The sequence below is a fragment of the Spermophilus citellus genome (genome assembly GCF_964194105.1).
Source record: "Spermophilus citellus genome assembly, chromosome: 18".
Lineage (NCBI taxonomy): Eukaryota > Metazoa > Chordata > Mammalia > Rodentia > Sciuridae > Spermophilus > Spermophilus citellus.
Window position 1 is genome coordinate 5,679,156 of NC_138200.1, and position 26,862 is coordinate 5,706,017.

General features: G+C 58.7%; 2 protein-coding genes across 2 annotated transcripts; one reads left to right on the forward strand and one right to left on the reverse strand.

The window, feature by feature from the left end:
• Positions 1–1,462: 1,462 nt before the first annotated feature.
• On the forward strand, positions 1,463–9,397 carry VSIG10L (V-set and immunoglobulin domain containing 10 like; the record flags this gene model as incomplete). The annotated part of the gene is made up of 10 exons (XM_081273662.1): positions 1,463–1,478; positions 2,054–2,992; positions 3,431–3,724; positions 3,855–4,139; positions 4,768–5,022; positions 5,719–5,997; positions 6,393–6,689; positions 7,492–7,605; positions 7,823–7,971; positions 8,451–9,397. 10 exons carry the CDS (start codon positions 1,463–1,465, stop codon positions 8,520–8,522), a joined length of 2,700 nt encoding a protein of 899 aa, XP_081129788.1. The 3' UTR covers positions 8,523–9,397.
• A 1,789-nt stretch (positions 9,398–11,186) lies between these two features.
• On the reverse strand, positions 11,187–25,225 carry IGLON5 (IgLON family member 5). The gene is made up of 8 exons (XM_081275810.1): positions 25,102–25,225; positions 17,349–17,427; positions 16,433–16,665; positions 14,762–14,881; positions 13,475–13,609; positions 13,168–13,288; positions 12,536–12,690; positions 11,187–11,406 (listed from the first exon to the last, which is right to left on the reverse strand). The coding sequence occupies exons 1-8, from the start codon at positions 25,178–25,180 to the stop codon at positions 11,318–11,320; spliced, it is 1,011 nt and encodes a 336-aa protein (XP_081131936.1). The 5' UTR covers positions 25,181–25,225; the 3' UTR covers positions 11,187–11,317.
• Positions 25,226–26,862: the final 1,637 nt, after the last annotated feature.

Below are 26,862 nucleotides of genomic sequence, written 5' to 3' on the forward strand. Positions count from 1 at the left end.
TCTGAAACAGATCTGAAACTCAGTCAGGCTCAGCAGCTCTTGTCTCCATGTAGCATCAGCCAGGGTGGTGTGAACAGGGCCAGAGCATCATTCCAAGATGTCTCACTCCAGGGCCAGCAGGCTGGCTGGGACTCCTGACCCAAGCTGACTGCTGCCTGGGGGCCTCAGCCAAGGCTGTGACCAGGGGCCCTGACCCCTCTTCTTGGGGCTGCTTGAGAGGCCTTATAGCATGGCTGCTGGGTTCCAAGAGGGAGTATTCTGTGGAACAGGAAGTGGAGCTAGCCAGCCTCTAGAAGCAGGAAATGGCCCCAGTTCACTTTCTTTTCCCTTGGTACTGGGTATTAAACCCAGGGGCTCCACCATTGAACTACATCCCCAGCCCTTTTTATTTTTTGAGACAGTTTCACTAAGTTGCCAAAGCTGGCCTTGAACCTAAAATCCTCTTGCCTCAGGCTCCTGAATCACTGGGATTACAGGTGTGGGCCACCACACCAGACTCTCCAAATCCTCTGATCTAGCAATGACAGAGCCTGCTGAGACCCAAGGGGAAGGAACATAGACCTCACTCTTAGTGGCAGGAGGGTCAAATTTGCACCATCCTTAAGCTACAAAGCCTACCTCAGGGGTTTTAAAAAGGTAACTTATGTAACACTTCTAGAACCACACCTGACACACAGAAAATGCTCAACATGTATTATTGCCATGATTACTATCAGCATGGCAAAGATTATGCCAGGTCTGGGAGGACTGGGAGCTGAACTGAGGCACTAAGCCCAGTATGGGGTAGCAGGAATGAGCCTTCTGACCATTCTGGGCCCAAGTCCAACTTCCTTTTCTGGCTGTGAAACCTCCTGCAGTTCCCTTGTCCTCTCTGAGCCATAGTTTCCTTCTCTGTAAAGTGAGGATAAAGACTCCCACCCAGCTCAGAGGGCATTTAGAAGGATTCAGCGCGATAGATTCCTGGCACAATGTAGATGGTAATTATCATTATGGTTCTTAATAAGGTAAGACCTGAAGGACAAGTTGCAGTTTAGCCAGATTGAAGGGTGGGGATAGTGGGTGATAGCATGCCAGGTAGAGGAAGAAGCACAGGCAAAGACTGGGGAGTGAGGATGGCATAGGAATGGCGTCAGGTTCAGAGTGGGTGCTGGATCCGTGGGAGTGGCTGGGTCTGCTGAGGAGCTTGGGCTTCTCCAGAGGGCACTGGGGAGCCAGGCAGGGTTGTAAGCAGGGGAGAGCAGCAGCAGTTCTGGGTGTGGCAAGACCCTCAGGTGGACTGGAGGGAACTGGAGCCTGGGGGGTGGGGAAGGGGACAGTTGGAAAGGATAGGCCTTCCTGTGCTGGGGACTGGGCCCTGAGATTCAGATGGAACCATCCTGGATGTGGAAAACCAGGGGGAGGATGCTGAGTACATAGGGATGCAGGGCTTGTGAGAGCCTGGAAGACACAGAAATCCGGCTCTATGGGTCTCAGGAGAGGTAGGTAGAACTAGGGACTTGAGAGCAACAGGGAACCCTGGGACAATCTGGAGCAGCGGGGAGCAGGGTCAGATGTGGATATCAGAGGCTACAGGCAGGACAGAGGGAGCAGAGGCCAGAAGGCTGGGGAGGAGGAAGTCTGAGCTGAGGGGAGGCCATCAGAGGTGAGGCTCTCCAGCAGGCCGCGTTGCCTTCCTCTGGGAAGCCTTCCTGGATTTGCCCGACATGTCTGCTACCTCCTTTTCAGCTGGGACTCTGTTCTCCCCCTCTCCCCTTGTGGGTAGAACATGCAGGGACAGGGCTGGGTTTCCCCACAGGCAGGGCCAGCCTATGAGGACAACAAATAGGGTGGGGTGGGCGGCTTAGCCACCACTTCAGCCAGGGGGACCCTGGCACCTCCTGCTGGGTCTTGCTCCCTTCCCCGCCCAGGAAGCTAAGCTACCAGTCCTGTTGGACTTGTCCAACCCAGGAGGGACAGATGCAGGCCCTGGATCTCTCTCCAGTGTCCTCTCAGGGGTGCGGCCAGCACCATGGACATCCTGCAGGCTCTGCTGCTCTTCCTACTCCTGGGTAAGTTCCTTTCTTGACCCCTTCCCCACCAGCCCCCTTCCTAGCAGCCTCCCCCAAAGCCCACCCCTCCTACCTCTCCTCTGCAGCCTCTCCGTTAAAGATCCTTGCCCTGGGAGCCACTTCTGGACTTCAGCAAACCAACTTTACCTCCGCCTCCTTCTTGGACTCAGCCAGCTCCTCCCTCAGCCTGGGCTCCAAAGTTCCCTCCATCAAACCCCCCAGCCAAAACTTTCCAAAACTCTCTCTGGATTCACAAGCCTCTGCTGAAGTTCCTGATTCCAACTGGCTTCCCAAGGCCCGAAATTCAAATGATGTGTCTGAGTCCCTCTGGTCAAATATTTCTGCCGAGGGTCAACATTTGAGCCCCCATCCCACCTTCTCTAAGATTCCTGGTTCAGAAGTGTTTCCTGAGAGGTTGGATTCCCCAGTTCCTGCCAAAAGTCCTGTGCCTTCCTTCTCTATTAAGACCACAACTTCAAACATTTCTGCTCAATTTCCTGACTCCAAAGTGACTGTTGAGGCCCCAGATTCAAAACTCCCCCCTGAGAATCGGGACCTTGATTTCTCTGCCCAGAGACCCCAATCCAAAGTTCCTCTGGAGACCCACTCAGCTGCAAGCTTCCCCCAGCAGGTTGGGGGGCCTCTTGCTGTGCTGGTGGGGACTACCATCCGACTCTCCCTGGCTCCAGCCCCCAGCCCTGTTCCTCCTGCCCCTCTAGTAGTTTGGCGAAGAAGCTCCAAGGTGCTAGCAGCTGGGGGCTTGGGGCCAGGGGCTCCTCTGATCAGCCTGGACCCTGCACACAGAGACCGCCTGAGATTCGACCAGGCCCGAGGGGGGCTGGAACTTGCCTCTGCCCAGCTGGATGATGCAGGGGTCTACACAGCTGAGGTCATCCGGGGTGGGGTCTCTCGGCAGATTCAGGAGTTCACAGTCAATGTGTATGGTAAGTGGGCCCTGGAGTCACAAGTGCAGGCTGCTGAGACATTTGGGCAAGCCATTTCTGTTGTAAGGATGCTTCCTCCCCAAAGGGACAAGGGACCGAGACAGTGGTGCTGAGGAAGGTTGGACCTGGATCAAGACTGGGGCAGGGAGCACCTGAACTCCTGTGTCTGAGGGAGGAGGGCTGGGGCCTGTACTCTGGGTCTGACGGAGCAAGGAATGGGGACCGAACCCCTGGGTCTGAGTGAGGAGCCGCTGGGACCGGACTCCTGGGTTGGAGGGAGGAAACATCTTGGGTCAAGGAGAAGAAAGGGAAGGGACGGATAACCAGACTCCTGGGGCTAAAAGGAGGCAGTGGCTGGGGGCGAAGTCCTGGGAATAAGAGAGTGAGTACTGGGGCCTGGCTCCTTGAACGGATCCTAAGGGCATTGGCCCTCTCCAGAGCCCATACCCCAGCTGTCTGTGCAGCCAGAGACCCCAGAGACGGAGGAGGGGGCGGCGGAGCTCCGGCTGCGCTGTGTGGGCTGGAAACCAGGCTGTGGGCAGCTGAGCTGGACCAGAGACGGCCGTGCTCTGAATGCAGCGGATTCTGAGGGAGCGGAGTCGTCCCGGATCCGCGCAGAGGGCGACCAGCTGCTCATCGCTCGCCCTGTGCGCAGCGACCAGGCGCGGTACACCTGCCGCGTCCGCAGCCCCTTTGGCCACACCGAGGCTGCGGCCAACGTCAGCGTCTTCTGTGAGTGGGGGCTGCCTTGAGCCGGCTAGGAGTCACTCTGGAATCCCAGGAGAGAAAGGACTAGTGGCCTGGTCTCGGGATTTCTGGAGACGCCCCGGTTGAGCCCAATCCCGACTCCCTCTTCCCCCAGACGGTCCGGATCCGCCGGTCATCACAGCGTCTTCCAATCGAGACGCCGCCCCGGACCTGTATGTCACTGCGGGCAGCAACGTGACCTTGCGCTGCACCGCCGCCTCGCGGCCGCCGGCTGACATTACGTGGAGCCTGGCGGACCCGGCCGAGGCCGCAGTGCCCGCGGGGCCGCGCCTCCTGCTGCCAGCCGTCGGGCCAGGCCACGCGGGCGCCTACGCCTGCCTCGCAGCGAACCCGCGCACTGGCAGCCGGCGCCGCTCGCTGCTCAACCTGACCGTGGCAGGTGAAAGCGGCTGGGGCGCCACAGCTGGGGCGGGGCCAGCTGGGGAGGGGCGGGGCCAGCTAGGAGGAGCTGGGACAGCTGTGGTGGTGTGGGGTGGGCCCGCGGCGGTGCGCGGGGGCGGTGATTGCTGGTAGAAGGGGCGGGAACGCCTAGGAGAAAGGGCGGAACCAGAAGGAGGAGACGGCGGACGGCGCAGAGTGGGATTAGAGAGGGAAGGGAAGGGACCCAGTTGCTGGGGCCAGCAAGTGGTATCAGCCAAGGGAGAGTTACCTGGCCAAGGGGGTGGAGTCACAAGACAAGAAGGCTAGGTCCACCCGGGAGGGCGGAGCTACCTAGGAAAAGGGGGGCGGGGTGACGTGGGAGAGAGTGGAGCCAGAAAGAAGAGGGCTGGGTTACGTTTGGAAAGAATCAGTGTGTGAAATTGCAGTTTCACGAAAGAGGGGCGTTCAGGAGTTGCGCGCTTAGCGGGGATTACTGGGAACAGGGAGCTGAGTCAGCCAGAGAAAGGGACAGGATTTGCACCTATGAGGCGGGGCTAGGTGAAGAAGTGGTGGGGTCCGAGCGCGGAGAGGCAGCCCTGGAGAAGGTGGGGAGACCGACTCCGTCCTTGATCTCTACTTCTCTGCAGATCTGCCCCTCGGGCCCCCAAAGTGCTCAGTAGAAGGGGGTCCTGGGGACCGCAGCCTCCACTTCCGCTGCTCGTGGCCCGGCGGGGTACCTGCAGCCTCCCTGCAGTTCCAAGGTCTCCCCCGCGGCGTGCGCGCGGGTCCGGAGCCCTCTGAGCTCCTGGCGGTGGTTCCCGCCCACCCCCAGCTCAGTGGAGTCCCCGTCGTCTGCCTTGCTCGCCACCTGGTGGCCACGCGCACCTGTACTGTCACCCCGGGTGAGAGAGGCAGGGCTTTGCTGTTTGGAGAGAAGGGAACTTTCCTTTGGTCCTTTGGGACTTGTGGGGCGGGGAGAATCTCCCTCTACTCCGGGAAAGGGCAGAACTTCATTTTCTTTGAACCTAAAGAGGCAACAAGTTTTTTTTTTTTTTTTCTGTACTCCAGAGTGGGGAGGGGGCAGGGGCAGGGTTTTCCCCCTGGTCTCAGGAACAGGGCAGTCCCTATATTTAGAAAGATAGATCAATCTTTTTATTTTCATTTTTTCAAAGTAATGAATAGCTGAGCATAATGGGCTTCCCAGCCCTTGTCCATGTATAACATATGTTCAGTTAAGTGTTTTCTGGGGATATCAGATAATGATTGAATGAGAGAGTGAATGGGCAGTTTCCCCACAGTGCTGGGTTCACCACTATTTGATTTATCGAAGGACACAGGACTTATATTCCAGTGGAGAATACGGTCTTGCCTTTTTTTTTCCTCCCAGTTCTAGGGATTGAACCCTGGGTGGTTATACCACTGAGCTACATCCCCAGCCCTTTTTATTTTTTATTTTGAGACAGGGTCTCTCTAAGTTGCCCAGGCTGATGTGGAACTTGTGATCCTCTGGCCTCAGGCTCCTGAGTTGCTGGGATTACAGGCGGGCCTCACCACACTAGGCAGGTCTTGACTTTTAACTGGGCTTCTGTCACCTACAGAGGCCCCCAGGGAGGTGCTGCTACATCAGCTGGTGCGAGAGACAAGGTCAGGAGAGGCAGAGGTGGCTCTGGAGGCTTCGGGCTGTCTCCCACCCTCTCGAGCATCCTGGGCCCGGGAAGGAAGGCCCCTGGCTCCAGGAGGTGGGGGTCGCCTGCGAATCAGCCAAGATGGGCAGAAGCTTCTTATCAGCAACTTCAGCCTGAATGTGGACCTGGGAAATTACTCCGTGTTCTGCAGTGGGGCGCTGGGTGCTGGGGTCGACCAGATTACCCTTATTGGTGAGCCCTGCCCATTCCAAGAACCTGTCAATTTAAGTCTCCCACCTCCTCCTCTCCCAGACCCAGGAGTATGTCCAGGCCCCCTCTCTCATCCCTGAGGTCCAGGCCCAGCCTCCTCCCTCAGACCCAGGGTCCAGGTCCAGCCTCCTCCCTCAGACCCAGGGTCCAGGCCCAGCCTCCTCCCTCAGACCCAGGGTCCAGGCCCAGCCTCCTCCCTCAGACCCAGGGTCCAAGCCCAACCTCCTCCCTCAGAAGCAGAAAGCTGGGCCCCTAGCTCCTTCCTCTTTCCAGATACAGGAATGTAGCTCTCCATGTAGGGGATTTAGGAGTCCAGTTCCCTTTCCCTCTCCTCTCTAGCTCCCAAGAATCCAGCCACCCCCTCCCCTCATCCTCAGGCCCCTCCATCGCCTCATGGAGGCTGCAGAGAGCCCGGGATGCGGCAGTGCTGACTTGGGATGTGGAGCGTGGGGCCCTGATCAGCAGCTTTGTGATCCAGGCACGGACAGAGGGACCTGAACTGGGCAGAGCCACAGCCTATGAGGACTGGATCTCCCTGCTTATCCTGGGGCCTCGGGAGCGCTCAGCTGTGCTGCCCCTCCCTCCTCGGACCCCCAGGGCCTGGACCTTGCGCATCCTGCCCATACTGGGGTCCCAGCCAGGGCCTCCATCCCAAAGCCGGGTCTACCAGGCAGGTGAGTCGGGCCGGGGACATCTTCTCCTGGACTTCCTCTTAGAACTCTGGCCAGCCATTCTCAATCTGCTGCAGTGGCTTGTCTTCCCCCTCTGGTAACCTGCTAGGGCACCATAACAATGTACCATGACCTGGGCGACTTATAATGGCAGACGTTGATTCTCTCATGACTCCCAGGGCCAGAAGTCCAAGATAGGGGTGTCTTCAGAGCCATGATCCCTCTTTCTGGCTCTCTCTCTCTCTTTCCCCCTCTCTCCCTCTTCCTCTCTCCCTCCCTCTCCCTCTCTCTCCTTCCACCCACATTACCCTGTACTGAACACAGAAGGCTCTACCCAACCTCTGAGCCTTCTCATTTTCTGTTCCCTCCTCTTGAAACACCCTTTCCCAGGTTTAGCCTGACTAACTTCTTATTCTTCAGATCTCTGCTCAGCTGTTACTTTCTTAGTGACCTTAATCCATCACCCTTGCTAAACATCATCTCCCCTCTCATTGTGTCTATTACAGGGTTTTTTTTCCCTTCTTAGTCCAGTCTGTCGTTATGCTAGTTGTTGCTCCTTATTCTGCTGCCCTCCTAGGATTAATCCCCATGGAGTAGGCATCTGGGCTGTCTTACCCACCAGTGGATCCTCACCATGAGGCAGAATTGCCAGGCACTGGGTAGTCCGTCATTCAGAAAACGTTAAATGAACTGAGAGTGCTCAGCCCCAGGTTCTATGTTCTGAGAGGGACAGTGCACGGGATCCTCACAGGAAGGGTGAGTTAGGGGTTTGGAAACTTCTCTTCCTTCTGTTTGTCTCTTCCAGGCCCCACCTTGGGCCCGGGTGCCATTGCTGGCATTGTCCTGGGCTCCCTGTTAGGTGTGGCACTGCTCGTCGCGCTCCTTCTCCTCGGCATCTACTGCGTGCGGTGCTACCGGGGTGAGTGGGGAGCCTGCAGAGGAGGCCGACTGGGAGGGGCTAGAAAAAGGGAGACCTAAGTGATCCAATCAGCGCAGTCCTAGCATGTCCCACCTTCCTACCTCCAGATCAATCAAAGTAAGGTCCCGCCTCTCACCTCAGCTTCCCTTGCTATTGGCTGGGTCTGCATGTTGGGGCAGCCAATCACATGTTCCTGTTTCTCTGCCTCCTCTCTCAGCGAAGGCGCCAAAGAAGCATCCTGCAGCCTTGGCTCCTGTGGTCATCTCTCCAGAGGAGAAGATGCAGACTGTGAGCCCAGTACAGACCCCACAGCCACTGCCCCTCCAAGTCCCTCTGAAGGACTCTAACAAAGCCAAGGCCTACCAAGTGAGTGCACCTGTCCCCATTTCCTCCCAGAATGGGGACGGAGCTTGTTACATACTCAGGGAGATGAGCGTTTCTTAATTCCAGTCTCCAACTTTGTTTGGTTGGTAAAAGTTGGTAAAACCTTATTTCTTAATAAGACAAAAAAATTGGCACAGGATTTCCTGCACAGCTTTTAGGTATTCTAACAGAAGCGTGCATCCTACTATCTTCTCCAAAGAATGAGGTGAGGCCTCCTTTGATTTTCATAAAAATTGGTCAAACCTTCCATTTTTCTCCCTGAGGCAGTGGAATTTCCGTGTTTCCTATTAAAGTTGGGTTGCTGCATGTCTTAGCCCCGCCAATGGTGGTCAAATATGGGGGGCAGGGGGAGGGACAGCTAGTTTTTGAAAAGTTTGAGCTAGGCTGGGGAAATGATGTGGGTGAGTCATGTCACATCCAGGGTGCCTCCTGAGATCACCCCTACTTTGCTTCTCTTCCAGGCCACCAGCCCCAGTCCAGTAATCTTTCCAGGTGGGGGACCAAGAACTGTTCGGACAGCCACGCAGGTGTGATCAGAGCCAGTGCCCCACTCTTCACGGGGTATTTTGGGGCAAGGATCCTGTTTTGCCCCAGCAGCAAGTAGGGCCAGCTATGACTGAGGGCTGGGTCCTGAAAGTGGGACTCCCTGTCTCGTCACAGAGAAGACTTACCCTGTGTTTGTAGACCCAGCAAGCTGGGACTCCTGGGACAGGAGGTCCTGCACATCCAACAGTGCAGTTCTCACAAGCCCCGGCTCTGGGGCGGACAGGCAGGGCCGGCGTGCTCCTCTGAGCTGGAGGGGAGCCTGCCCAGGTTCCCTGAAGTGGTCTCCTGTCTTCACCTTGCCTCCTCTGGGCCACACCCACTCCAGCTCCCAGGCTTCGTTCTTCTCTTTAGACTCTTTAGATTTTATCTAAACTCCTCAAGGACCTCCAAGGTCTTGTGCTTTGGCCTGTTGGCCTTCATCAGCCTCTTCCCAGGACTAACCCTGCTCCCTAGCATTTCTTTTTCTTTTAAATACCTTTATTTATTTTTATTGGTGCTGAGGATGAACCCAAGGCCTCGCAGGTGCTAGGCGAGCGCTCTACCACTGAGCCACAACCCCAGCCCCTCCCTAGCGTTTCTCTCAGCCATATTTCTCCCCCTCCAGGCCTTTGTCCCTGAATTCACTCTGTCTGGGCACTTGTCTTCCCCATATCGATCATCAACTCCCAGGTAGCCGTTACCATCTTTCCCCTCACCTCTCTTTGGTCATGGGTTAGGTCCCAGAGCCCCTGAACTTTCCCTCCTCACATGTAAATACATCTTTATGCTTAGCTTAGATTCCAGCTCTACACTGAGAACGTCACAGAGGCAGAAACCACACATTATCTCAGCACTTATCACAAAGCCTGGCACACAGCAGGCGATCAATAAATTATTTGTTGACTGATAGATGTTTTGGTGCCAGTGAAGGGCTAGGCTCGCTGCTGCTCTCTCCTGCATGTCAGCTATCTCACTGAGAATTTGGGGTACACCAGTGGGGATTCTCTTGGCTGCAGATAACAAGATAAATGGCAGCAAGAAATATGGAGGCAGTTGGTTTCAGGTTACAACCCAGTGACCCTGCAGATGCCCGCTTGAATCCTGGAGCCCTGTTACCCAGCAGACGCACCGCTCCTCATGAATCTACCCCCTCCGTAGCCTGGCTGGGCCATGTGCCCATCTCTGAGCCACTTGTGGTGGGAGATGGGCTCTGGGGAATGGCTTAAGCCAATTAGGGACCACTGCTGTAATGGGCCAATTTAAAGGATGGGAATGACACTGTGGAGGCACTTCCAGAGATCCACGACCCATGCCCTCCACTCCCAACTCCTAATGACTCTGACAGCTGCAGGCAGAGACTTTGGAAAAAGGCGTTTATTGGTGTGGTGGTCTCAACACTCCCCATGAATCGGAACACACGGCCCCCAGGGCCCCCCGCCCTCCCCGCCCAGCAGCCCTCCCCTCCCTACCCGATCCCTGGACCCTGGGAATGGAAGACAATGTGGGATGGGGCCCACGCCCCTGTCTGAGGTACAGTCACTGCCCCTTGCTCCCCCGCCCCTCTCTGCCCTCTTCTCCACCAAGCTCTGGGTGGTGTGGTGTGGGTGGGTGGGTGGTTTTAGAGGGTCTCCAGGGAGTTGGAGCTGGTGACATGGCATCTTTTCTGGGCTCAGGATGTCTGTGACGCCTCCCCCCCCCCACTCTGTGTTGTGGTGTACCAGGGTGGAGTATCTGACAATCAGAGCTGAGGCCACAGCCTCAGCATCTCTTTCTGACAACAGGGGCCCACCAGGGATCAGCAGCTGGTCACCGGCTACAGGACAGCTGGAGCCAGAGGGCTATTGCTGGTCACAGTCGCTGGTGTGTGGGTGTGTGTCTGTGTGTGAGGACGGTCAGGTTAGCCTTTGGGAGGTACATTTGGTGGAGGCCAGGGAGTGGGAGGCCGGGAAGCCCACACCTGTGGGCCAGCTGCAGGGCCGGGGGGGAGCTGGTTGGTACTGCAGGTGGCCAAGGGGAGTGGTGGCGGGGGTGGGGCAAAGCACTGAGGCAGACAGGCGACTTCTGTCACCAGCCTGACAGTTGGATGGAAGCACCGAATGGCCCAGGAGGGGGCCAGAAAGTCCAGGGTGGGGAGGGGCAGGGCAAGTGGAAGGTCTCAGGCCACTGAGCCAGTGATGGGGCCTCTGGCTACAGGCAGCAGGTGGCGCAGCAGAGAGGAACCTGCCAAGGCAGCCCTCACCTCTTCCTGAAGGCTGAGCAACTGCCCAGCTCCAGACCTGCCCTAGTGACAGCGAGGGGGAGGGGCGGGCAGCGTGCACACGTGGGAAAGCCTGGCCGTTCTCTCGCAGCCTCACAGAGAAGCACCCACATACCTACCTCCAGCCAGAGGAGAGAGGCAGCAGGGCGGGGCAGGGGACACGGGGTGGCCACAGGGGAGAACTGCTGGTCCCCTCCTCCAGCCTCCCCCCACACACACCTACACATACGTGCGGGCTCACACTCACACACCCACCCACACACGAGCCCGTTGACAGCCTGAGCTAAGAGAGGGGTGTGGGGTGGCGGGGGTGGGTCACAACTGGAAACGTGAACGGGTGGCGAGAATGGCTGTAGAAAGATGCATAATTTTGCGTTATCCCTCACAGTGATGGGTTCTCTAAAGATCCTCCTCCTCCTCCTCTTCCTCTCGTCCTTCTCGGTGGCTGAGAGCTCTTCTGCCCGCTCGAGACCCACGGCGCTGGCTCCCCCTTTTCCTCTTGCTCTTGGCCCGAGGCCCCCTGCAGGGGGAGGCCCTGGGCTGCACCTACATCCTCCACCACAGCCAGCCCAGGGCGGAGAGCAGGGCCAGCGGCCCCGGGGGCCTTGGGGCTGAGTTCTCCAGGGATCCTGGGCCTGAGGGAAGAGGAAGGGTCAGGGATGGAGGCAGCAGTGGGGAGGTTTCCTGCTGTCCCTCTGGGTGCCTCGTCTGAGCCAGTCTCTGAGGGTCTCTTAAGCCGCCTCTCAGGGGGACTTCCTGAGACTTTTCTGCTTTGTGAGTCTTAGCACGCTCTCAGATCTTCTCCACTCGGTTCCACTGGTTTAACCCTGTCCTTCTGTCTTAGGATTCTGTCTGTCCAGCATTTCCATCAGTTGTCTCATCCTCCGCATACCCAAAATTGTTTCTTGGACTCTTCTGCCTTTGGCTGGCCGCCCTCCCTTACCTTAGCTCACACATCAGTCTGGCACCTAGCCCCATGGCGCCACATCCAAGGCGACTCTGGACAGAGGCTTCATGCTGTCCATCCACCCAGCTCTGGATCTCTACAGCTGCCCTCCCCGCCAGCTCTCTGCCTCCATCTCAGAGTCCTAAGTGATTGTCTTTAGAAGTCTCAACACACGTCACTCCCTGCTTAACTGCCCCCAGTGGCCTTACCTGCAGTACAATAAGCCCAAACCCCTTACTAATGGGGCAAGGGCTACTTTCCTGTTTCCTCCCAGGTTCCCTTCAGTTTATCTGCCACACCAAGCTGTTCTCACCGGACCTTTGCAAATTCTGTTCCCCTGCCTGTGAAGCCCTTCCAACAGAATCGCACAGGCTGGCTTCTTATCATTCTGGTCTCAGGGTAATGATGCCCCTCAGGGTAGCCTGACTGATGACCTTGGGTAACACCTGCCACCTCTAATCCTATCGATTCGTTTCTTGCCAACTCTTCTTGATATTCAAAATAATATTTTGTTCATGTATTTGTTTGCTTATTTATCTACGTGCCCACATAAATGCTTTCCTATTACTACTAGGCCACGAGCTCTGTGCATCCCCAAATCCTGTCTCTTTTGTGCACTGCTGTGTCCCCAGCATCTGGCCCTTAGTGGGCGCTCAATGAGTATTGATCCAGTGGATCGGTTTCTTTGCCCAGTCGAGTTGCTCAAGTCTCACGGTTCCTCTTTCCTAAATTCGGGGCCAGTCAGGGGGTGGGTCCCGGGGTGTCTGCCTCCCCTCCCCGACCCCCCACCCCTGCCCTGCCGCCACGCGCAGACGCACGCAGGAGCCTCATGGAGGCGCTGGACGCTCCGAGCCGGTTGGCGGCGCGGCACGTGTAGTTGCCGTAATGCCGGGCGCTCACGTTGGCGAAGAGAAGCATCGAGCGGGTGCGCTCCGTCTGCACCTTCAGGCCCTCGGCCGCGCCACTGCTCAGCCTGCCGGGGACGGGATCGGCGTTGGGCCAGACCCTCCAGGGAGCAGCGCCCAGTCCCCGGACTCAGCCTCCTCCAGCGACCACTCGCATGGGGCTCTAGCTCTCTAGCTCCTCAGGGATGCCTTCTCCAAGCACGGTGGCCCCGAGGGACACTGGACTCTCCCTGTGTGCGCCACAACCCCCAATTCCTAAGGGCTCTCAAACCCGGTCCCAGTGGTCCCCTTGCACGCCAGATCCTCAGCAGACTCCCGACCCTAGACCCCTCCCTGAAGAGTCCGGGGAGACGGGCTCCGGCGTTCATCCCGGGACCCACGTTAGTCTCCCTGGACTCGGCAGACTCTACCACCTAGAAGCTGGACCCTCACTTCTCAGAACACAGAACTTGGCCCCTCCACCCCCGCGCCCTGGCCCTGCCATTCCAGGGACCGAGGGCCTCCCCCTTTCCTCCTCTCCCGGCCGGCCCCGGGGCGGTCCTCACAGTCTGTCGTCCTTGTACCACTGGAAGTCCGCAGGCGGCACGGCCATGGCTTCGCAGCGCAGAAGGGCTGCCCGGCCCAGGGCGGTGCGTGCGCTGGTCACGTCCGTAATGGTCGGGGGATCTGGCGAGGGTGCAGCATCGGCTAATTTTAGCAGCGTGGGGACTACAGGGTGCCACTCCAGCAGCCTCCTCCCTCGGACCCAGGAGCCCCGCCCAACTTCCTTCTCCAACATACAGACCCCGCCTCCCCAGGGCCCTAAGGCCCACCCCTCTCCTGCCCAGTCCCGGGGTGGGGGTGGGCGCTCACAGTTGACTGTGACCAGCACGCGGCGGCTGTCGGGCGCCGAGTTAACCCCGTTGTGAGTCACGCACTCGTATTCCCCGGCCTGGCCCCGCTGGATGTCAGAAATCTCCAAGATCTCACCTTCGGAAGTGAAGCCGTCTGTGGGGGAGGGAGCAGGAGGGGGCGGGGCCGGACACAAACACTTAACACGGGACAACACGGGCACAACACGGACACACATCAGCGGGGCGGGCACAGCAAGGCCTGGAGTGCCCGGGGCAGTAGGAGCTGGGAGGGGCCTGAGGGGTGGGAGAGTGAGAACAGGGACTTAGGCACTGCAACCCAGTGGGGAGGGTCCTGGAATTTCAGGATTCAGAAGATCCAGGGAACACCATGGGGAAGAATCCAGAATTCTGAGACCTAGTTCTTCGGGTCCAGGGAATTGATATCTGATTATTAGTTATCTAGATATCTGCAATCTTGTGACAGTTCTGCACACAGAGGACCCCTAGGACTTAAGGAACCCAGGGATCCAGGATCTCAAGATCAGGATTGTGGGGTTCATAAGACACAGTGGGGCAGGATCCAGGGATCTGAGGCTTAGTAATTGGGTTCTGGGATCTCAGGGGATCCAGGGATTAGGACCTAGCAATTGGCACCATGGGTCTCCAGAGACCCAATGAGTGAGGATCCAGAGATCTGAATCTGGCAGTGAAGAGCAGGTAAAGGGCTGGAGGGTGATGTCTGGGCCCAGAGCTGTCGTATTTGGAGGGAGCCCTGAGTGGTGGTTCTCAGGGCTTGCTGAAAAAGACTGGGGTGAGGTGGAGGGGGCTCCTGATCTCCTCTGGGTCTGGGCTGAGGCCTGAGAGTGTACCTTTCTGGCAAGTTCCCAGAGGATGCTGATGCTGGGGTCTGGGGACCACATTTTGAAACCACTGGGATATAACAATGAGCTGCAGAGAGGTGGGGGTGTGACTAGGAGGTGAGTGTATGGCCAGGGCCCAGGCTGCAGCTTGGCTTAGGGCATCTGGTGGTGGGGGGCTGAGTCTAGGAGAATCAGTGAGCAGGTGGGAGAAGCCAGAGCCAGGGCTTAGTGGGGTCTTTGGAGGTACTGGCCCAGACTGGGCAGCAACTGGGAGGCCAGTACTAGGGTCTGGTGAGGAAATAACTGGAGATCCAGCTGGAAGGGAAATCAAGACACCAGAAGGGCTAGAGAAGGGGGGATCTGGGAGTCCAGCCAGGAATATGGGGAAGGAGGGGCCCAGACTGCAGAACTGGGGAAGAGGCTTTGGGTCAGGGGTAGGGCCTCACCTCGGAGCTGCCTCCAGGTGACCGTGGGCTCTGGCCGCCCTACAGCCAGGCAAAGCAGGTTTACGTTGCCTCCCTCGTTTACCGTCACAGGGGAGGAGATGTTCACAATGCGGGCAGGGACTGTGGGCAGCGGGAGAGGTCAGTTAAGTCCTGTGTGCACTCCTGGAAGTCTAGCCTGCCCTCTTCCCTCCTCCCTCGGTCCAGAAGGTCCAGGCCTCAGGCCTCCTCCCCAGACCCAGGGTCCAGGCCCATCCTCCTCCCCAGACCCAGGGTCCAGGCCCATCCCCTCCCCCAGACCCAGGGTCCAGGCCCATCCCCTCCCCCCCCCAGACCCAGGGTCCAGGCCCCAGACCTTCTAAACCTCCCTTTGTTTCCTCACTTGACTCTTTGCCCTCTTCTCAGCGGTCTCTGCCTGGGCCTGGCCCCCTGTCTAATTACTGGCTTTGTCTGTCTGTCTGTCTTTTCTGCTTTCATCCTAACTTTATCTTTGGTCTGATTTCCTCCCTCCCTGGCTCTACTGGCTCCACTTTTATTTATTTGTCATTATGATTTTTTGGGGGGTATGTTGGATTGAGCCCAGTGGTTTCCTATCTGGGAGCCACATCCCCAGCCCTTTTTATTTTGAAACAGGGTCTCTCTAAGTTGCCAAGGCTGTCCTGGAACGCATGATCCTCCTGCCACCATGCCTGGCTATTTTATTTATTATTATTTTAAAATTAACTTATTTAACAAATAAGTTAAATAAGTTATGTGGTAGATTGTGTTCTAATTGCTTTACAAAAACCCAGCCACTAGGCCCGCACCCTGTTTTCTGGGTAGGCGTTACCCTATTTCCCCAGTTCTAATACACTGTGCCTTACTTCCCCTCCTCCCTGTGGACATTCTCTAATCAGGATTGGCTTGTGATATAGGAAAGCAGAGTTTAATTGGCAGAAGGTTTTTCTTCTCTTATAAAGGATAAAATACAGGTGGCCCTTCTGACTGAGGACGTCCTGCACTGTATGAGTGCCAGCACCCTCCCCATCGCAGGAGGAGGAGGCTGAGCCCGAGGCCTCTGCTCACAGGTGGGTGCTGGCCCTGAGTCTGGAACCAGGCAGGCTGGCTCCTGAGCTGTCAGGACTCCCTGTCTCGGGCCGTTTCCCCTCATGTGCTGCTGTCTTCCGGGCCACTCTGCTGGCCAGGGAAGCAGCCTCCCCAGCTTCACCTCTAGGCCCTCTGTGCCTCCCCCCCTGCTGTGGGCCCTCGCAGCCCCGGGTCTGGTCCTGTGGATCCCTGAGGCTCTGCTTCTTTTCTGGTACCGGCTTTGTACCTGGGAGCCCTCCCTGAGCCGCTCCCGGGGAAATCTGCTCCCAGGGAGCAGGGACAGCCTGCCTCGTTGGGTATCCTCCGTCTAGAACAGCCCCACGCGGTGGGCACGCAGGAGATGGCTCCCGCAGAGTGCCTGTCTTCCTCTGAGCGCCCCTCACCCTGCAGCTCTCCCGCTCTAGAAACGGTCCAATGAAGTGTCACCAGGAGTGTGACGTCCCCCTTCTGCTTGTCTGAAATCCATGAGGGCATGGTTGTGCCCGTCTTCTACTTGAATGTGTCCCCACCCCCCTTAGAATACAGCCTGTCACCAGTCCCCTCCTCCCACGCCCCTCACCCTATCCCGGGCCGTGGCCGAGGGCTCACCGTGGACGATGAGGTAGACCTGAGTGGTGTACGGCTGGTGGCGGGTCTGGAAGGAGCAGGTGTAGAGGCCCTCGTCCCCGAGCCCCACCTGGGTGATGAGGATGGAGAACTCTTCAGGCGTGTTGATGAGCAGCCGCACACGCGGGTCGCTGGTCCAGCGGTCATTGCCAGCGTACAGGATGTTGGAGCGGTTCAGCCAGGCCACGCGGGTCACATGCTCGTCAATGAAGCAGCTGTGGGGTGGGGGAGGAAGGGTTTCTCTACACCGCAGCCCAAAAGGCTGACCCTACTGTGCACCCGGGCAGCTGGCAGCTGAGCCTCAGAGAGCCCATGTGCTGATGTTAAGTGCCAGAGACCCAGAGAGGCACGGGCACCCTGGGAAGAGGGATGATGAGGACACAGGAGGGGTACAGAGACCTAGACAGAGACCCAGGGAAGGAGCAGAAACCCAGAAAGAGGGGGAACAGAGGGTCAGAGAGCGGGAGTCAGAGACCTAGAGAGAGAGAGAGAGAGAGAGAGACCCAGGGGAGAGAATAGAGACCCAGAAAGAGGGGCAACAGAGACCTAGAGGGAGGGAGACAAGGACCCAGAGAGGGACAGAGACCCAGAGAGAGGAGACAGGGCCCTGAGTGAGGTGAGGAGCGAGCCGGCGAGGCAGTGACCCTGCTCTCATTTACGACGCGGCCACGTCATGCCGAGCCTGGGGTGTGGGCACTCTCAGTCCCGGACGTGGTGTCTCAGTCGCAGCACTCCTGGGACGGACAGGGACTCAGAGGCTCTGGAGCAGAACTGGGCTCAGAGCCCACACTCCTTTCAGCCTGATGGGGATGGCGTGGCCCCAGCCTGCTCCTGCCAGGCTGCCCCCACTGGGGAGGGACCGAGGACTTGGACTCCTGACTCCGCGGGCAGGAGGTACCTGAGGGTGGCGTTGTCGCCTTCGCACACGGTGTAGTTGTCTGCAGGGGAGCTGAACTCCAGGCTCTGGGACAGCAGCCCTGTGGACGAGAGGGCAGGCAGGAGGGACACGTGAGCACACACCCTGGGGACACAGAGACATCTTCCACACGCATCCCCTGATGCTGTCAGAGACTCAGACATGGCAGACACCCCCATACACACTGGGCCTGACTGACAGATGGGGACAGGTGGGCTCACAGGGACACACAAACACACATCTCCAGACACAGAGGCCACAGCCAACACAGCACAGGCACAGATACACACCTGCATGTGTGTATGTTCACAAACAACACACACGCACAGACATGGGTATGAAGACACACATCTATGTGCAGTTACATGAGCATACAGAATACATTCACAGTGCACAGGGACATCCATGTGCAAATTCATAATTACACAGATACACATGCATGTGCACAGATGAGGCATGTGTACACATTTACACATACAGATGCACCACATCACAGATACAGGTACAAGCACCCAGGCACTTGTGTAGATGCATGCGTATCCACACACACATGCATGCACACACATATTCACAGGCTGTGAACGTGCAGGATGTATAAACACACACTTAAGGAATGCGTGTGCACAGATACACATGCACAGATCCACGTGCACACAGACCCCCATGAGTACACAGACACACATGAATTCAGAAACATGCCACAGGCACACAGAGCCAGCGTGCTCCACGCAACACAGACAGACATCACACCCAGATCTGCAGACATGGTGCATGGACACACACAAACCTTTGCACACACATGTGTGCCAGACACACCTGCGGCCTGTGCTCACAGGCACACTTGCGGGTACACACCCATGCCCACCTGCACCCTCCAGTGTGGCCCATGGGCCCCATCAACACCCCCCCACACTCATCCCTCTGTGGACCGTGGCTGGCCGGCTGGACCAGGGCCAGGGAGTGGGGGCTGGGCACGCGGAGGCGGTGGAGACAGCCCTGGGCAGGGAGGGAGGGAGCGGGCTGGATGACCTTGGCGCCTGGAGCAGGAGGGCCCTGTGCGGCTGCCCTACCCCCAGCCTGGGAAGAGGAGCTAATTAATCTAATGAATTAATTGCCCATGCTGCCCCGATGACTCCCGGGGGCCCTCTCCATCAGCAGCCCCTCAGGAAGGGGCCAGGACACAGCCAACTGCGGTGGGCTGGCGGGCGCCGGGCATGGACCTGGGCCGCGGAGCCCCTCAGCCTGGCTCCCAGGCCAGGGCCTGGTCCTCCCCCTGAGGTATGGAGCGGGCTGCCACGCACAGCCTGCTCACGACAGGACAGACACACGCACACAGTCACCAGGGCCTGGCAAGGACACACAGCCACAGCAGGCCAGGAGACGGTCCCAGCTCCTCCGTCACACACAAGGCTATGGCTCTGCTCAGAGGAACACTGAGTCACACTGACACCCACAGCCCCAGACACACTCCAGCAGGTCAGCTGGAAAAAGCAGCTCTGCCCCAGGAGCAGTCAGACTGTCACAATCCGCCGAGGGGGACAGTCCCTGTCAATCAGCACCTGTAGACCAAGCCCCCCCCCTCCCCATGCCACTGGTTCCCGCAGGGTTCCTCGCACACCAACGGGGCTGCCAAGTCCACGTCTGGTTACAGCCTACCCAGGGGAGGCGACACACGCTGGCCTGACCTGTCACGCTGACATCGCGGCCTGAGGGGACACGCCCCAGCCCCACTCTGGAAGGCCCTGGGTCAGAGTTCCACAAAGCCACACCCTGCACAAGCACACAGCTGCACTGTCACATCCCCTCAGACACCAAGGCCACCCCAGGCTGAGGATCAGGTGCACCAAGTCATGTTGTCACCTACGGTCAGATCACACATGGCCACACACAGCCACACAGGGAGTTGGACAGAGAGTCACACCTGGACCAAGAGGCAGTCATGTCACGCCATTCAGTTCTGAGACAGTCACATGTGGGCACCAAGATCCCTTCCCAGGCTGGCCAAGACAGACAGACAGACAGACCTCGCCTCCCCAGGACTTGGCCATCTCCTGGTGACCTGCATCCTAGGCCAGGGTTCCCAGGTCTCAGTTCTGCTGGCATTTGGGGCTGGACAGTAGTGTGCACTGCAGGATGTTTGAGCTTCCTGCTCTGGACCATAGCTCTCCCCGCCCCACAAACAGCAGACTGTGGGATGCCCGCTAGGGGCACAGCACATGGCATGGTCCCACTGAGAGGGCCTGCAGGACAGGAAGGCCTGAGGCTGAAGGTGGAGCTGTCCAAGGTGCCACTCCAGGTTCAGGGGATGCAGGATGCAGGGCTGGGCCCTGAGGTGGGGAGGGGGGCCCTCCAGAAGCGAGCAGGACACACTCGGTCAGAATCACTGACAGACACACACACATTCCTGCCACAGGTGTGTCTCCTGTTTCCAGAGCTGACTGCACCCCTGGAGCTCCCAGTGTCCCCCCTCAGCCTGGTGTCTGTTGGGAATCCTGGTGTCACTCTCAGGCCCTGTCTCCCTTGGCTTGTGAGGCCCAGTTCTGCTCGGCCCTCTTCTCCCAGCACACGCACTGTCCCATTGGAACCCTTCTCCAGGTTTCCTAGGGCACAGGGGCCCTCCCAGATTTCCTAGGGGAGCTCCTGCCCTGCTCCCAGGTCACATGACCTTGGGTAGAAGTTGTCTGTCTCAGAGCCTGGCTTTCGGGCAGTCCGAGGAAATGTGTGATGAGCAAATCCATCCCTCAAGCAGGTCTTTGGTTCCTAGTCTGTATCTATGAACATGGAGAGCTCAGGCCTTTGCATCTGTCTCACAAAACCCCAAAACTCTGAGATCAGGAGCCCCCCTCTGTGCTGGGTGGCCTTGGGTGAGTCCCTTTCCCTCTCTGGGCCGTAGTGAGTGGGGGTGGGAGTCAGCCACTCATTGGTTCAGGGCTGAGCTTCTTCAGTGACCACAGCCGACTCTGTCCCTGAACCTGGTTCCTCCCCGGCATGCCCTGATCACCCTGGGTGGTGTCAGGTCTGCTGTCCTCACCAGATGGAGGGTTCCAGCAAGGCCCGGCTCTCCTGGTCTGCACGAGGCCTCAGGAGACACTGATCAATGAACAGGCGAGCATCTGTTTCCCACCTGCTTGGGCTACCTCCCCTGGAGCCCAGTACACGGTGCTGTCCGACTTCCCCTGCAGACTAGGAGTTCCTTGAGGGCAGAGCCTGGTTCTGACTCACGTCTGGGTCCCTAGCATCTCCCCACACAGGAGCTGGCCGGCTGGAGGCCTTGACGAGTGAATAACTAAATGGACACGGTGACACACTTCAACTGCCGCACTCCTACTCATGCCTCAGGACACCGACACAAACGCCCCTCCTCCCGGAGAACCTCTCCAACTGCTCAAGGCAAAGGCCATGCCCCCTCTTCTGGGCCCCCTGTGACTCAGTTGAGATGACTAGGAGTTGGTTCCCTGAGGACCTGACTCTCGGCCGTGTTCAGAGCTGGGAAGTGTGTGTGAGAGGGAACGGCAGGTCCTCAGAGACAACAGATCCCCAGGAGCTGGACTGGGAAACCAAATGTCTGCTCACCATGTCCAGCCTGGGTGACCCCCCCGGTCAACCCGAGCCTCAGTTTGTCCAAATGGAAAAAATGAAAACAATACGAGTTCTCCACCAGGGTTTCCGTGAAGGATCCCCGCGACCAGCCTGGCATGAGGGTCCGACATGCTGGCCGTTCCCAGCAGCACCTTCTTTTTATCTGTTGGTGCTGGAGAGTGAACCCGGGGATGCTCTACCACTGACCCATATCCCCAGTTCGTTTTTTGAATTTGGAGACAGGGTCTCCCTAAGTTGCTGAGGCTGGCCTTGAACTGGAGATCCTCCTGCCTCAGCCTCCTGAGTTGCTGGGATCACCAGCCTGCGCCACTGTGCCTGGCCAGCACCTTCTTTTTTAAAGAAACATCTATGGCCGTTCCTGGCCTGGCGTAACCCAGCACAGCTCCCCTGGGGGCCAAGAGAACAGAGCAGGGAGCTGAATCGCCCGGTTCAAACCCCAGCATGGCCACAGAGCCCCACAATCACTTCCCTTCTCCGAGACTCTGTTTCCCCACCTGTAAGTGGGAATTGTGACCACGCCTCCCTGCCCGGGACATGGGTGGACTAAAAGAGGAACTTTGAGGGGAACATGTAGGGCTGCTGGTGTGGCCCCGTCCTTGCAAGGGCTGTCCGGGAGTTGGCTGTTAGGAGGCGGAGCTGCAGGCACCAGGAGCCTCCTGGGGGACCCCAGGACCACACAGGATCCCCAGGGATCCCTGCCCTGAGGGACTTACAGTCCACACAATCCAGACTAGCGGGCCTCACACTCCTTTGATAAATTAAGGAATGAAAGTCACAGACAGGTGGGTTTCCTGGAGAGAGAAAGAGATTTCTAAAAGCTGAGTGACCTTGAGTTGGGGAAGACTCTCTGAGGATCCTGGAAGAACTGAGGCCCAGCGGGGACCTTGCAGTGGGCTGGGGTAGGAGTGCTCCGATCCCACAGTCCTAGAAACCCTGGGTCGGGGCCCTGGGGCCCTGGCAGTGGGTGTGAGCCCGTGCGGGTCCTCCAGGGAGTTGGTTTGGTGAAGTGGGGACCAGGAGGCCCAGGATCTGGCTGGGGGTCCCTTGTGCCAGCTGCACCAGGCCCAGCCCTTTCTCACGGCCCTCCCCAGCCAGATCCTGGCTGACCCGGGAAGCCTGCAGGCTCCCCTCCTGCACTAGGGAGGCCCTGGAGTCCGGACAGTGGGCCCGGCACCCTGGAACCGGATGCTGCGTGTTGGCTGCCATCTCACTGGGGGTCCACACCACAGGGCCTCTGCTGTCCCCAGGACCTGTCCAGGTCTGACTTCTCGTCTTCCTTCAGGCCACTCTCTGCTGCCTCATCTTCTAGACCACCCAGAATCAAACTGCCAACTCATTCCCAAGTCACTTTTATCTTTTTTATACCATTTGTCACTCTCTGAAGTGACCCATCTATTTGTCTGTGAGACTTTGCGATTGCCTTTTGAACTCTCTGTCCCACGGTGGTACAAGCTCCATGAGGTCAGTACTCGGTCTGGCCCGCTCACGGCCATGCATGTCTCCCGAGTGCCTGGAGCAGGGACTCCAGGCTCAATAAACATTTGCTAAATGAACCAATGAAGCAGAGCCCACCATTCCGTCAATCCGGGAGCTCAGAGGTCCCATGGACAGCTGGTCAGGGGCAGCACTGGGACTCGACCCTCCTGTCCCCTTCTTGGCTATTGTCCCTCCACCAGCTGCCCATGGAGCAAAAGAACTCCAACCCTGCTACAGCTGCCTTTTGATTTTGTTGAATTGTTTCATGATACAGTGTAACTACTTTTGTGAATGAATATGTACACTTGAGGATGTGTGTATGTGTGTGTGTTGGCATAAAAGATTTAGAAAAAAAATAAAAGTAGATTAATATTTATGGATGCCACGGAGCTTTTTTTAAGTGGAAATAAGAAATGGGCTTATTTTTGTTTCTATTTGGGGGAAAATAAACAAACAAACAAACAAACAAACATCACCCAACCAACCAGTCCTCTTCTTCCACTGACCTGTTGAGTCTGAGCCTGTGTCAGGGAGAGAAGCCGCCGCTGGCCCGGCTCTGGGAGAGCAGGTGTGAGGAGGGCAGGCTGGGGCACCGCACGGTTTGCTCTTATACCTGTTGCAAGGTGCACTGTTCTACTCATGTGCAGCTCGTAACTTGGAAAACATCACCATAAAAGAGGAGAAGGCACTATTTTGCATATCTTACCAAGGGCTTATTTTCAGACAGTGCAAATTGTGGGTGGGTGGGTGGGCTGGGTGCCTGTCTGGCACCTAGCTGTCATGGCTCACCCCCACCCCATCATCTCTCGTCCTTGGTTCTCAGATGGGGAACCTAATACCACTGATGGGGCCGGAATTGACCAAGGTCACAGGCTACTCCTGGCTTTGCGAGTGCTCCCACCCAGAATGTGTGCATGGCAATGATTTCTGGGGTCTTGAAGACTGAAAGTGGAAGATGGGAAGTTCCCTGGAGAGTAAAGGGGGAAAGGGAGGAAGGGAGGAGAAATAGGTCACAAAGGGACAGGGGGTTTGGGGAGGAAGAAGGCAGCAAGAAGGGAAGAATGAAACAGGTGAAGGAGGACTGAGGTACGAACAAGGGAGCCAGGAAGAGAGGTGGGAGGTGACCATGGGGAACAGTTTGAGAGGCAGAGAGACAGATGTGACACTGAGCCGAGACCAGCAGGAATGAGACAAAGACCCAGAGACAGAAATGGATGGAATGCCACCAGCAAATAATAGACAGGATAGGAGTCTCTGGAAATGGCCAAGACACAGAGATCTAAAGAGACCATGATAAGGACAGAGAGGAACACAGAGTAGTGGCTGGCAAATCAGATAACAACCCAGCCTTCTGCACCAGCAAGGGGCTGGTGCTCTGGCCCACTCTGGCCCTGACCTGATTCGGTGTGGGGACGTAGATGTCCTGTCTGGACGAGGATGTGTTTGTGCGACTGTGGGTGTCTGCAGGTGCATCTTGGGGCAGAGCGCTGTGGCGGTGTTTGTGTGGCTGTGCATATATGGTAGGGAGGCTGAGAGCAGCTGCCTCTTTGATGCTGAGGTCACTATGTTGGGGTTTCTTGTCCCTGACGCTAACCCTTGGTTGGGTCAAAGCCTGAGGAATCCTCCAGAGACACTGGATGAGCACTGTTCCCTGCCCCCGGAGCACCCACCCAGCGGCTTCCTACTCTCCTTCCCTTCCCCTTGGGGGCATCTCCTTGACCATCCCCTCCCAGCCAGGCCCTGCTGGGGAGACACAGGCTCCATCCACACATCCTCCACCAGGACTCCCTCCAGCTCAGCTGGAGACCCTCCCCCAGTCTCCACTGGTGGGGTTGAGCTTAACCCTGTGACCTGCATTAACCCTTCCCCCTCCCCTCCTCTTCCAATGGGTCCCTGTCCTTCATCCGTCCATCTCTCATGCTTTGTCCAGCACCAGAAATCCAGACATTCACCAGAGCTTTGGAATCAGTTCCCAGCCCAGCACCCCAACTTCCTGGATCCCAGTACTGTTCCCCCACATAATTGCACCACCCCAAACGCCAACACTTTCTCTTAACCTAGAAGATTCAACTGGGAGATTCAGCTCTTGGCTCCCTTTTCCTGGCCCTAGGATTTAGGTCTGTGGACACTGTGTCCCCTACTTTTACTGACCCTGGGAAGATATCCATCCCCCCACCCTTCTGTCCAGAGACGCATGCCCCAGCCCCCAGGCAAGAACTCCCTTAGGGACCCTCTCCAGGCAGAGGCAAGACCCTTGACCCGCATCATTCCCGCACGTAGCACCCCAACTAGGTTCGCAGATCATGTCTGGGGACCCCTACTCCAGCGTCGAGCCCCCTCCCGGATCCAGAGGCACACACTCTGGGCCCCCAGGCCCGGACAAGGTGTCCGCTACCCCCTTGCTAGCAGGCGACGAGAAGCGGACCTCCGCCCCTGGGCCCAGGATCCAGCCCCGGGACACGATCCCCCGGCCCCAGGGCGCAGATCGGGACTTGCAAGGACCCCCTTCCCGGCCAGGGAATGCAACCCCTGCGCGGGCCCAGACCTCGGCGTCCAGCGCTCCCCTCCCGGCCCGGGGACGCAGCCCTGCACCCCGTCCCATCCCCCGCCCCAGACCCAGGCGTCCCGGCCGAGCCCCCCGCCCCCGGCGCTGCGGTACCTCGGCTGATGACGGCCAGGCCGGCCAGGGCGGCGGCGGCGAGGAGCCGGAGCCGGGCCCCGGGCGCAGGGGGGGGCATCGCGGCAGCGGCGGCGCGGAGGGGGAGGGGAGAGGGGGGGCCGGTCCGGGGCGCGCGAGGCCTGGGGGAGAGGGGGAGGGGGAGGGGGACCCCGCCTGCGGCTGCACCGGCCCGGGGGGCGGCGGGGGCGGGGGGAGGGGGCTGGGGGGGCGCGACGAGGCGGCCGGAGCTGCAGCAGACCCGGGGAGGGGGGCGGCGCTGACGGGCAGGGAGACCGGCCAATCAGGGGAGGCGGGGGGCCGCGGAGGCGGGGCCGAGGGGGGGTTGCTTGTTGGAGGGAGAGGCCTTTGTTACTGCGGCCCGGCCCCCACCCCGCCGCCCCGGGCACCCCGCGTCTTCCCGGCTCCAACACGGGTCTGAGACTCTTCCTAAACCCGGCTCCCTCCTGCAGGTTCCAGTCTCATTCTCCCCAGACCCTGGAGTCCTAGCTCCAAGGCCCCTCCCTCAGACCCAGGGGTCCAGCCCCAGCCTCCCCCCTCAGACCCAGGGTCCAGGCCCAGCCTCCTCCCTCAGACCCAGGGGTCCAGCCCCAGCCTCCCCCCTCAGACCCAGGGTCCAGGCCCAGCCTCCCCCCTCAGACCCAGGGGTCCAGCCCCAGCCTCCCCCCTCAGACCCAGGGGTCCAGCCCCAGCCTCCCCCCTCAGACCCAGGGTCCAGGCCCAGCCTCCTCCCTCAGACCCAGGGGTCCAGGCCCAGCCTCCCCCCTCAAACCCAGGGTCCAGGCCCAGCCTCCTCCCTCAGACCCAGGGGTCCAGGCCCAGCCTCCTCCCTCAGACCCAGGGGTCCAGGCCCAGCCTCCTCCCTCAGACCCAGGGTCCAGGCCCAGCCTCCTCCCTCAGACCCAGGGTCCAGGCCCAGCCTCCCCCCTCAAACCCAGGGTCCAGGCCCAGCCTCCTCCCTCAGACCCAGGGGTCCAGGCCCAGCCTCCTCCCTCAGACCCAGGGTCCAGGCCCAGCCTCCTCCCTCATACCAGGGTCCAGCCCCAGCCTCCCCCCTCAGACCCAGGTCCAGGCCCAGCCTCCCCCCTCAAACCCAGGGTCCAGACCCAGCCTCCTCCCTCAGACCCAGGGATCCAGCCCCAGCCTCCTCCCTCAGACCCAGGGGTCCAGCCCCAGCCTCCCCCCTCAGACCCAGGGATCCAGCCCCAGCCTCCTCCCTCAGACCCAGGGGTCCAGCCCCAGCCTCCCCCCTCAGACCCAGGGTCCAGCCCCAGCCTCCCCCCTCAGACCCAGGGGTCCAGCCTCCTCCCTCAGACCCAGCCCCCTCCCTCAGACCCAGGGGTCCAGCCCCAGCCTCCTCCCTCAGACCCAGGGGTCCAGCCCCAGCCTCCTCCCTCAGACCCAGGGTCCAGGCCCAGCCTCCTCCCTCAGAGCCAGGGGTCAAGGCCTCTGCCCTCCTCTTCCTGTGGGACACAGTTCAGCTCCTCTATTTCTTCCCTTCACCCCATCCTCATCAGGAGGATAGTAGGACAATGGGGAGGGACCCTGAACCTGATCGTGGAAAAGATAACGCAGGGTTGAGACACAAAGCATGGGATCCCAGGGCTTTCGGTGACTTGGTTGTGTGTCCTTGGATAAGTCAGTTCTCTTCCGAGACCTGGGTGCTTTCAACTGCAGTGGAATAACTTTGCTTTCCCAAGGTTGTAGAGAAGGATGAGAGCCCCTGGAGAAGCTGGTGGCTCA

Excerpts from the sequence above, each read along its gene's own strand:
- IGLON5 (XM_081275810.1), bottom strand. The coding sequence starts at position 25,180 with ATGCCCCCCCCTGCGCCCGGGGCCCGGCTCCGGCTCCTCGCCGCCGCC. Across the intron at positions 16,666-17,348 it reads GGCGACAACGCCACCCTCAG|CTGCTTCATTGACGAGCATG; the intron begins GTACCTCCTGCC and ends CCCACCCCACAG. Across the intron at positions 13,289-13,474 it reads CGTGCTGGTCACAGTCAACT|ATCCCCCGACCATTACGGAC; the intron begins GTGAGCGCCCAC and ends CACCCTCGCCAG.